We start from the raw sequence: 12,443 nt of genomic DNA, 5'->3' as shown, positions 1-12,443 counted from the left end.
TGCTGTTCTGATTTCTTGGTGCTAAACTATTCTAAAATTGGTTTTGCTACACTGCTAGTCAAAAACAAAGCTAATGATGATGCTGATTAAATAAACATTTTTTACAAATGATGCTAACCTTAGATAACGTTTATCATTTAAACAGACTTGTAAAATGTTCTCCTTTTTCACAACACTCCCAGTTTTGAATACCAGTTTTCACTGAGTTACAATATCATCTTTTACTTAAAAGAGCACCTTTCATCCCAAAAGGCTAACAAAATGTGTTCTCTACAGCTGTCTGTAGGATGAAGGTGATTACACAATGGTGAAGAAAAACACTGTATAAAGCAACACGAAACACAATGTGAAGGAACTCAGTCAGAACAGCATAAATAAAAATTTGGAAGAGTCAAGTTATCAAAATTAGTATCTGGCCAGTAAGTTGGGGTTAGCATTCTATTCTCATACATGGACAGAAAAAGACCCTGTTCTAAATTTCAGTGAACAGATGGTAAAAACCCACTTCCTGCTACTTTCATGCTGGGAGAGTAACTGGATACTGAATTGGCCAGGAGACCAACCTGTGGAGCTCCTAGAACGTTCCACATGGAAACTGGCCTCTCCTTAGACACCTCCTAACCAGGACCCCTGACATATTATTTAAAGAATCTAAAGTGCTCAAATTTGAGATGGATTTGCAAATTGTAGGCAAAAACTGATCCACTGTGCATTAATTAGTCTAAAGCAAGATAATGCCTATATTTTTATGCATTTATACTTGATTGCAATTGCATTTTAGTGGCCTCCATGATAAGGACAGATTATATCTGGTGTCATTATTACAAGCATAACTATCCTGAGAAAATCATAACAAAGTTATGTTGCAGAAGACATTAGTGAATATCCAACCAAATACTATTAAAAGAAAAAACTTCACTTCATTCAGGACTAAGCTATCCACACACAGATCTCTCAGATTTGCAATGGTTTGCATCAGGTTCAAAACAGCAATTCAGGAAAATGCACAGAAACAGAAATCAAACCTGTGAAATACACAAACCAGTATTTTCCTCTCAAAGAACAGGTACAAGCAAATATGTAAACATCAGCAATGTATTGCAGAAAAATGTGGCTGTACAGGCCTTTGGAAAAAAAACAGGTACGATGGATTTTGAGTATGTCGCAAAATAAGTATATACGCTTACAGAACATCCTACAGGTTTTGATGCTCTTGCACTTCTTTTCTTCAAGAGCAATCCTGAAAGGTTATGTGGTCACTTCCATGCAGTAGCTTTATCACCTACTATTAGAATAGCAAAAACTTACCTCTGTTGAAACATTACTGAAATAAAGAGGAAATTAACCTGCAAACCAATTTTAAGGAAAAGAATAACACAGTTTTAACAAATTGTGCTCAATTTAAAAAAAAAGGAACTTATTCAGAAGCACAATATTCAAACAAAAGCTGCAAGAAAGAAAGATTAAAGATCATATTGTCTCCGTGCTTCATTTTGTTAAGCAAGTAAAACATTAGAGCACTCAAATTTTCGTCCGCTTTGTATTTCAGTCTTAGAAAGTGTTACATCAGCACAGTCGCCAGATAAAACTGCTACTTTATTCTAAATGGACTTTCTTCAGACACTGGCATGGATGATGAGTGATTGTCCAATTCTGAAGCTATCAGAACTGAACGGATTTAGTAATGTCATAAACACCTCTCGAGGGAGTCACCTGGTGTTGAGAACTCACTTTACATGCCGTGTTTCAAAATGAGTTTTAATGGATATACATTAGATTTGAACCCATTTTAGAGCTATTATTTCTCCCTTTCAACCTTTTCACCCACTACTGCAATGTAATACAGCATATCCTATAATCACGTTTGCAGGCCTATGGTAAACAAAATAAAACTTCAAAGGGTTATTATTTAAAGACTCAGTATTACTGCCACAGACCTAACTGTTACTCTTCCTCACCACCCCTTGGGCCCAAAGTACATAATCACCCAGTAATTGAACTGAAATGTCTCAGTGGCTAGATCCCCTAAAGGACATAGGTATTTACCAATGAAGAAAGTAAGGGACATTTCAAAAGCCTCATGGCACTTTCCCGCACTAGTAGAAATAATATGTAAATACAGCTGACCTGGACCTGCTAGGCTATTGCAGGAAACAGAACAATGCATGGCTATTTCTGGGGCTGTAAATAAAGTAAAGATTTAAAATAGAATTGTGCTGTATGTGGAAGCAAATATACTATATTTTAAAACACTTTCAGAAGAATTGAGAAGAAGGAGCAGAAGTATAAATATGTACATACAAGCATATATACCACAACAGTATCACTAATACTATGTGAAAACAAACCCCGCTAGGTCCTCACATTTAATAGCCCCTCCAAAAAGTGTAATGGATAGCAGATCCCAGGCTTTCATATAGTGTAACTGTCAAAGCACTCAGGAGATAGAGTACTGAAGGCTCTGACAGCTCTCTTTTACATTCTAAATGACATCTGCATTCAACAGAACAGAAATAAAGATTAAGGGAAACACCTGATATGATAGTACCCAGCTTACCTCAAAATGTATTATTTTAAAAGTACAGAGAAACACAGGTCTGTCTTTTTGTATTGTAAGTAAAAACTGGTGTCAAAGCCTCAGAGGTCTTCACCGCTGCCAGAAAGGCAAGTACCATAGTATTCAACAGACTACAGGGGCAGAAGTCACAGCATCTTACTATGTAACTGTTGAAATCAAAAGGTGTTTTGCCTGAGAAAGAAGGGAGGAGACGGTTTTTGAATGCACACAGAAAATGACTACGACTACAGTCAAACAGCATAGGAAGATTAATTTAGCAAAAACCTTTGCAGCCCCCTTCTTAAACTTCAGTGATAAATAGAATGCCCACCACTAACTGATAAAGCCCCAAAGATATTGTACCTTTCAGAGTATGTATCTACTGCAAATGTCTTTTAAGAGGTTATTAGTATTATGGTTTAGAATGAMACATGTCAGCATACAGATCGTGAGAGATGATTTCAAAAAGATTTTGTTGGTTGATTGTATAAATGATACCTCTTATCGCTGAAGTAACACCTCAAAGGCAAAATAATGACGACATGACAATGTATGTAAATCAAGAACTGCATGTGGGTTTATTTTACACTTGAGAAAACAGTGGATTTAATTGTGTGAACCAAAATGTACTGTACAATATTAATGATAAAACATCAAAATGTATAATTCATAGTGCATTGCTTGCTTTATTTTTATTTATTTATTTTTTTGTCAGATAGTTCCTTTAAGTACATACATCTCAAAAGATGCAGGTGCCAGTAAAGTTTCTCTATTTATATCAAGCTGCAGGAACTAAATTTTATTCAAAAAGTGTGGTTTTACATTATATACACAGAAATTGAATATAAAATGACAATATAAAAAGTTAAAAGAGAAAGCATACAGCCAGAAGGTACAAAGAAAGTTGAACAGTTTAAAATGGTACGATATGTAACATGTATTTTTTAAGCTGATGCTGGCAATTTACAAGGAACAGAATCCAACATTTGCCCCATTTTTTTGTTTTGTTTTCATTTACCAATGCAGCACACTATAGAAAGGTCAGCTTGTACCAAAGCTTAACATTTGTAAATAACTATAAACTGCAGTATTTTACAGGAAACAAAAAAAAAGAAAGAAAAAAAGAGCATTTTTACACTTGTTTTAAATAACAGCTTGCATACTTTTTTTTTTTTTTTTTTTTTTTGCCAAAAAGTGGCAATTTTCAGCATCCAGAGGGTTTGGACATAGTGGCAACTTGGTTTGCTTTTATTATTATTATTATCATTTAACTTATACAGTTGTGACTTCCTAACCCCTTGAGTACTACACAGCTCTCCTTCTTCCAAGGACTGCATGCACAATTTCTTCACAAACCAGTTCTGCATTACAAAGAAAAGCTCATTCATTTAAAAAAAATAAGTTTTGTTTCTGACACAGCTTTTATTTGAATGAAATGCCTTTAAGCCTTTTTTGTTTTTCCTTATTTACTTATTTAGTCATTGGGAAAGGCACAGAAATGCTATTACAGTTCTCAGAGGGTTAAAACTTGACACTACCAGGTTCTGTGACCTTTATTGTCATGGCAACTTCGTAATTTTAGGATGTCTCTTTATCATTGTTCTTTGTGTCTTTCTTTACGGCTAAATTAATGTCTCTCAATAGTGTCTCCCACTATATTCTACAAAGGATAGCTTAACATCAAGGACAGATGTTGAAAATAAAGGTCAGACTTTGACTCACAAAAAATAAAAACAAAAACAAAAATAACCATGCACAGATCAGACAAAGAGCATATAAATATAACTACAAAATAAGTGTAAGAAAAAACAAGGTCCAGATAAGCAGTTCAGCAACAAAAGTAAGACTGATTTCAGAGGCTCAGGTCAGGCCTAGTGCAGTACTATGAAGAAGTTTAGTGCAATGTTCCTGTGGTCACTTGCATACCTGGCTGCTTACCTGGACGCTATTGTTTTTCTAACTCAGTTACATAGATCAGATGGTCCTCTGGGGACTTGCCATGTGTTTTACTAAGGTGCAGTTTGACTGCATGCTTGCTTGCAAAAGTTCGGTTACAGAGCTTACACTGGAATGTGGAGCCTAAGTCCTCCTCAGCAATTCCAAGTGAGCCCAGAGTCTTGTTTGAGAGGACTTTTGAAACATTCTGCTGTTCTTGAATCTGATTTAGTGGCAACTTTGATAGATCCTTCAAACTAAACCCTAAGTGTGTCTCTAAGTGACTTATGTATGTAGAAGCAGTCCTGAACTGAGAGGCACAATCATTGCAAAAGAAAACAGGATGTCCTGTGTCCAAGTTCTTTAAAAACTTTGTTCCACCTGTCCTCCTTAACTGATACTTCACATTGGCCAGCCAGTGGCTAATTGTGGTCATGGAAAGACCAGTAAACTTAGAGATGTGTACCCGCTCTTGTGGACCTAGATCCGACATAATGTATTTGCCTTCCGGGGTCTCCCTCAAGCTGGAAGCAAACTGCGCTTGAAGGATCAGAAGATGTTGAGGGTTCCAGTTGGACTGTCTGCCCTTCCTCTTGTGTACTGGCGACAGTTCATCCAGAGCTTCCTCAAAACTGCTCCCATCAGCATCAGACTTTTCTGACACGGTAGATGGAGTTGAAGACTTGGGTGTCAAACGCCCCGTGAGGTTCTTCACCATATCGGAAATATCCAGCAGGGCGCTCTCTCTTAGTGGAGAAGAGGCAGAGTCAGCCACACTGGAAACAAGAGGTTTGTTTTTGGACTTGGTTAAATCAATAGGTTGATCACTGTTCTCGTAGTAATACCGGTCAATAGGATCAGCCTGCTTGACCGGAGTGGTTGGGTAAATGGGTTTGTCCAACATACTGTTGCTGATTTTGTACAGCATGGCCAAAGGGTCCAGAGAGGGGCTTACTGGCTTAGAAATTTTGCCTAAGTGGGTATTCATAATGGACTGTAAAGCACTCAATGGATTAATGAAGGATGGCTCAGGTGAATGATCTGTGATGATTCCTAAATTGTTACAGCCATTTGCAACTTTTGCTTTGAGTGGCTCTGTACCATTTGGTGTATGTGCTTCTGCTGGACTATCTTTTTTGACCTTCTGAACCTCTGTCTCAGAGCTCTTTTTCTGCTGCTGTTTGTTACTTATTTCCTCCGATCTGGGGAAGTCTTTGTTTTCTTTAGCAGCAGGCGAAATGGATTTGACCGGAGAACTCTTCTCTTTCTCCAAAGGCTTTTCTTCCTTCTTTACACTGATTTTACCTGTAACTTTCTCCACCAGTTCTTCCATAGCAGACACATTGCTTTTGTGAGGTGGAGGTGTGAGGCTGCCTGGGGAATGGATGAGCGCGTTGTGTTCTGAAGACAGTGATTTTACACTGCTGGCATAAGATGGCTGCATTTGAACACTCTGCACCGCAGCCTGAAGGGGTTTGACTGTTCCCGGGAGCTGATAAGCTGCGTGAATACTGGGATACCCTCCCCAGGAAGGTGCTCCATTCTGAGCTTTGCTGATAGCTGTTGTCACTGTATTCTCAAGGGATTTCAATATGTCTATTCCACCTTTAGGACTATCATCTAGATCCTCCTCTCTGAGGTACTGATACAAAGTTGTTGGCTCAAATTTTTCTGTAGAGTCCTCGTTCTCTTCTTTAATCTTTTTCTCTGTCTCACTGACCACCACCTTTTCCTTTTCTGGGTCTTTCTTCTCCTCTGAATTTGTGGAGCCCACTGGAGAATCGGGTTGTTTTTTAATGTTGGAGGCTGGTAGTCTTGTGTGGGTGGTGGGTGGGAGAGGTATAGACTGTATCTTTTCCTCCACCACGGGGTCCAGTACTAGTTGTTTGCCTTTTTTAGAAGCAGAATTGGTCACCTTCAAAAAATGACCAGTGACCATCATGTGAGCAGTAAGCTGCTGCAAAGTGTCATGGGAACTGCCACATTCCATGCATTTCAGTATTTGGGCTTTGCGTGCCTCAAACTGCCAAGTGTAGCTAGCACCATTTTGATAGCCATAGCGGTTGTTTGGAGTCACATAGGGGTTGGCAGTTTTCTGATCCTTTGCAGATTCACCCAGTGAAGTTTCTGCAGTGATCCCTGTTGGCTCAGGAGAACAAGGTGAAGCTAAGTCCTGAAGCACTCGCTTTTTGGTAGAAGGGACCAATTTAGTGATGGCTGGTACTGGCTCCTTCAGAGGCACTTTCTGGTAATGCTTTGTTTTTATCATATGGACGCTGAGGTCTTGCAAAGACTCAAACGAATGCCCACAGTACATGCACTTCAGCACTTTTTGGGCATCCTCTTTGCCTTCCATTTCCATAAGTGATCTTTTTCTAGGCTTTGACCACCGTTTGGTCTTATCAGCTTCTTTATCTCTGTTGTCATCACGGTAATGTCCAGTTTCATTCATGTGCACTGTTAGCTCCACCAGTGTGTCATAGGCTGCACTGCAGTCTTTGCATCGGAACTTACTAGCACCGGTGAACACAGACCCATAAAGTTTATTGTTTTGCCGGTAAAGCTGTACTGTGCTGAAAAGGCTAGGCTCTGGGAGAAGTCCGTATGATGAAGTCTGCTGCAAAGTTTTAGCTAATGCAGCTTGGTGCCAGTCATAACCTGAGCCACCACTGTTACTGTTGCTATTACTGTTACTAGTATTACTGGTAGCTGTACTGGTACTAGTGTTGGTACTGGTGGTACTCGTACTCTGGGCATTGGTATTGGTGTCGGTATTGGTGGTGTTTTCATTCTGGCTGATTCCATTGTTGCTGGTGGTTGGATTGGATTTCTTTAAGTCCAAAGCTAAACTGGACCAGCAAGTCTCTGAAAGCAAATTTGCATACACAGCTTTTATTTGTGCCAAGCTGTCCTGTGGATAGGAAACATTGTCTGTGCACTGAGGATCCTCTTTCTCTTCTTTAGAGGAAGTGCTTTTGAAATGGACCAGCTGATCGCTGTTTTCACTAAATGGCGAACCATAGCCTGCATCCTGATTAGTTGCAGTGCTGACTGGGGAGTTCTGGTAGCTTTGAGCCTCTTTGATCTCCGCTTCTTCATTGCACAAATACTCATTCTCCTGGATGTCCAGAGACAGCCCATCATCTTCCACACTGTCTTCATCTATTTCTGCTGCTTTCAATTCTTCCTCAGGAACATATGCTAAAATACAGGAAGGATTTAAAAAAAAAAAAAAAGACAAAGTTATTGAACATGCTCATTTTACATTGTCACTGTCTTTTGTACTAAAAGCAGTAAGCATAAAGCCAAATTTCAAAGATACATCCAGAAACAAAACTCACCATCACTCACCCACTCCACCTATAAATCGACATACTCTGTCCTGGCTAAAATTTGATGTCAGGGCTATCTAAGAAAAAACTTTGACTTCAGCAGTAAAATATGTGCCAGGACCACAGTAGATACCATAGTGTTAAAACCAAAGTCAAACAAAGAATCTATAAACCAGTTTGCATCAACTGAAAAATGGGCTGTCACTGACGTATATTTACTGCATTATGTGCGTGCAACGTGCACAGCTGACCTGCGCCCCACAGACCTAAACTCTCACAACCACTGGCTGGACCAACTCCATCTCCTCAAGACTCTCTTGTAGCAAAGGGGCTTGAGCTACAGCCTCCAGGGCATTTCCATGTCACTGACAGCTGACTCTAATGGAGCCATACTGGGCAAAAGTGTCGGGTCAATTGTTCCAAGGTCTCCTGGTGACTTGTTGTACTGGGTCAATTTGAGGGTAGAACAGCTTTCATTTCTATATGGTGAAAAGGGAAGCAAGGTTATGATTGTTTTCCTAAATGACTAGGACATATATTTTGCCTTTCATTACGATATGATGTGGGTGCTGCATTAACCATTTTGACAATAGCAGTCAGCAGCTAAAAGTAAATGTTACAGATGAATTTTTAAAAGCAACAAACATAAAACTTGAGACCTCACTCGCAGCTTCATTATTGGCTTACAGGAAATATCCAACTTTGCTATTGTATTGCCACCTGGTGAAACTATATAATCTTACCAAATTATGTGTTTATCTACATCAAACTATTTTTTTAAACTAGCAAATGTGATATTCATGAACAGATGGCCATTACATCAAAACACATTTACTCCAAGGGCCCAATTCACAGAAGTGGCTTACATGTACCTAAGTGATAAATGTACACTTTCACTGCACAGTAGAAAACACACTTGTACACATTTACCTCCAGTTTTATAAAAGACACTTTAAAAAAATCACTATGATAATGGAATGTAGATCATTTGTAAGCAGGTCAAGGTGGAAAACAAACATGAACTGTGAATAGTTTAGAGATGGAAGAAAAAAATTCCCATGTCAGGTGAACTGTGCAGAAAGCCATGCTGAAAAATCAGCTGTATCCTTGCAGGGTACAATACTGAAAGAAAGCCAGAAAAAAGGGCATTTCTGCTTCTATGTGATAGGAAGAAAATATGTATTATCACATTAACAAAGCTGAGGTTTTGTTGGACTGGGGGGGAGGGAGTAAGTACAAACTGAGCTTCTTTTCATAAGCAGTTGCTGATGTTTTCTAAAACTTCTTTTCTGAAAAATAGAACCTTTTCTCATTGTAATACTGTACACTCTCTTAAACAACTTCAGAATTTTCTTAGAAAAATAACTGTAGTATGGCCAGTATTGCATTCCGTATTCACCTTTGTAATACGGTCCTAATGTAGTCCTGAACTATTTCAGACTGATATTTTAAGATAAAATAGAAGAGTAGCTCTTCTAGTATTAAGTAATGCTGTACCTTACAATGCCCACTGTATCCTTCATCTGTCCTGTAAGCATCAATTTTTTTCAAAAGATAATTTTGGCTTTAGTTATAAAAAATATTGTTAAGCAGGGCACAACTCCTTACAGAGTCCCTCAGCGTCAGGTGTTTTCAAGTGTATTTAAAAGGATTCGTGAGGAGGAAAAGACCAAGCATAACAGAAGCCACTAGAAAAAATCATCTTGGAGTCAAAGGCCAAGAAGACACCAGAAAAATCATCATAAAACCAGAAAAGATATTCTTAAAAAATGCATTTAGTGTGTAAAATAAAGAATAAAATACAGAAATAATAAAAGAACTAAGAAGTCAGTCAGCTTCATAGTGTTGCGATAACACCAGTGTTGTAATACTTTCCATGAATTTGAACACAATAGTTCTGGTACCTCTGCAATCCTAAATTCTGCATGTGCAAGCAGAATTCCCTACCACAGCTACAGTTTAAAATCTCTTAGCTCTCTCATTAAACACACCTGTTTCCAGTCATTTGTAACAGCAAAAGAAAGAAATTTTTAAGTTTCAGAAAGTCAAATAACAGACAGCTACAGAATATGGTTTCTGATTCAGAAAAGACTTCTAAATAAACTCTGAGGCCTAAAATGGATAGAAATGGACGGTTACCATCTGGCACTTTTATTAAAAAAAAAAAAGTTAGAAATGATCAGCAGTTACCAAGTAGGAGCTGAAAAGTGAGCGGGCCCACATTTTTAGCTTTTAGGAACAGCTATCCTCCTACTAACCTCAATGGAACTACGCCCATTTTCACTCATTTTTGTATCCCAATATTTTTAATAAACAGGTGCACAAAATTGTTTTAAGATGCAGAATGTTGCTGTAGTTAATATAGTATTTACAAGAATCCATGCGAATTATCTGCTAATATCCTCATTATTTCTTTCTAAATCACAAAGATGCACATTTTTATAATTGCTACATATAAGCATCTAAATATCTGCTTACGTAGAAACTCTAGTCACTGGCATATCTTTTCTTCTCTTTATTTATGATGGCCTGCTGTATCAATCTCATACTTTTGCACTTGGTAGAGAGGCTTCTTTTCCATAAAAATAACAGGAGTTAAATCACACAAGAAACATTAAAATTGCATGGAAGGTCGGTGCTAAACTGTCAAAGCAAAGAAACTGAATGTTAGGTTGAAATCTCCACCTTTCACGTACTTTCCTAATCTTAGGTTTTGCAGAGACTACTAGAAGACTGAGCTCACTTTTTTACCAATGTACACTGCAGTATAAGAGCAAAATGCATACAATTGGCCAGGACTCTGATTTTCTATGATTTCAGAATTTGAGCCAGATTCTGATAAAAACTGAATCGACTTGATATACACACCCACATGCCTGTACAGTTGTTATCTAAAATATACAGGCACAAAGAAATAATGCTTGTTAACCAAAAAGGGAGTAATTTATGTGAAATGTTTAATCTCTATCACTGCAATCAAAGGAATTTTGATTAACTCTTCTAGCTACCATAGGATACGCACAATACCTTTCCATTCAATACTACTAATGTTTGTAAGACAAATAGTAACACAATCAACATATGGTATTTTGCAAGGTCAATGCAATTCTCTAACTGAAAAAGGTTTCTGTTAGAGATAATACAGAAGAATGGAAAATGAAGAATGTTAACTCTTAAAAACATGTATGTTTTACTAAAATTCTCACCACAGAAATTTGACAGACAAGTAGGCTTTAGAATTTTCAACACAGCAAAAATGTTCTAATTACTTGTGAAGACAAGCAATATTATTCTACATCAAATAAAAGAGAGAGAGATTCAGATTATCTCCCTAAACTGTAATAGGTAGATCAACAGACAGCCTTCATACAGTGTATCTTTCTGTGACCAAAAAATCTCAGCAATCTTCTCCAGACGTTCCTGCATCTGCAAAGACTCTGCTGGTTTACATGTGTCCTGAAACCACACAGAAATATCAAGAGCACATATAAGCAGCGATTCCCTGCAACACAAACTATATCTAAAGCAGGAGAAATTACAGAACATAACATCAGCCTTTCTTTTTCTTCTCACATGTACATGCATAGACTCAGGCAAACACACGCTGGAAAAAGGGAAAAAGCTTCAAATTACAGACATAACTAAAATTAGGGGGGCGGTTTGTATTTCTTTTCTTCTTTTTAAATCTTGCTAATATTTTTTGCCTATAAAATGTGCCTTCTGGATGTCAGTGTTTCCCCACAGATATACTGTCATCTTTGAACAGTGTTAAAAGCTGTGCATTTTAATGTAAGTGGACATGAGGCACTATATATTGTACATGTGAGTAGTACTGCACATTGTGTTTGCTTCAGTGAGAATATTTACACTATAAATATACATCCATTGTTTGAAAAAAATAGACAGAGATCCAAAGGGTAAGGATGTGCTTAAAAATACAAATATTCTCACATAAGATCTTCTCTTCTCTTAACCTCAGACTGCTGCTTTGGAAGAAATCTGTCTCTACAGAGGTATTCTTTTCCATTAAAGAAGTGATGCAGCATTGAATGTATTATTTTAAAAAGGACAAAAAGTAATGATAGTTTTATTTTTAACAGTCCGCAAAATTAAATGTAGCAAACTATTTCAAGGCCTGATTTTAAATCCTTCAAATAAGTAATTTTATTTGCAAAAAACACATAAGTATTGAAGACAACAATCCAGCAAAGCAATTAAATGCTGAAATTAATGAGACTAAAATACGTATTTAACAGGTTCAACAAATTGGGACAGGTTTATACCTAAAACTCTTTGCTAAATCAGGGCCTACTCTAGGACTAAACAATAGTGGTACCCTGTGAACATTCACCATTCTTCTTTCTACAACAGATGCATTTCCACAGCTTCTGCTATTTATCCAGCCAATAGGAGACAGCAGCTGCAGAAGTTTTCACAACCCACACTGTCACTTAGCACAAACTGCACTCTAGGCTGGCGATGACTTCCATTGCATACATACAAGAACATGTTTCACACCTTGGGCAAAAAAGTACAGATAGAAAAGACAACATATAGCCACACTTCTCTCTCATCACAAAAAAAAAAAAAAGAGAGGGAAAGGGAGAGGGAAATACACT

At 37.8% G+C, this 12,443-nt stretch overlaps 1 protein-coding gene across 1 annotated transcript in view; it reads right to left on the bottom strand.

Annotated features, from left to right (window-relative positions):
• Nucleotides 1–3,145: 3,145 nt before the first annotated feature.
• TSHZ1 (teashirt zinc finger homeobox 1) overlaps nt 3,146–12,443 on the bottom strand; it is a 54,340-nt gene continuing 45,042 nt past the window's right edge. Inside the window, exon 2 of the mRNA XM_026064328.1 lies at nt 3,146–7,693. Within this exon, the coding sequence (XP_025920113.1) occupies nt 4,503–7,693 (3,191 nt within the window). The 3' untranslated portion in view covers nt 3,146–4,502. The remainder of the gene's footprint in view (nt 7,694–12,443) is intronic.

Source organism: Apteryx rowi, unplaced genomic scaffold (assembly GCF_003343035.1).
Source record: "Apteryx rowi isolate R43461 unplaced genomic scaffold, aptRow1 scaffold_213, whole genome shotgun sequence".
NCBI classification, from domain to species: Eukaryota; Metazoa; Chordata; class Aves; order Apterygiformes; family Apterygidae; genus Apteryx; species Apteryx rowi.
The sequence above is the reverse complement of the archived record's forward strand: the minus strand, read 5'-3'. Positions and strand labels throughout refer to the sequence as shown.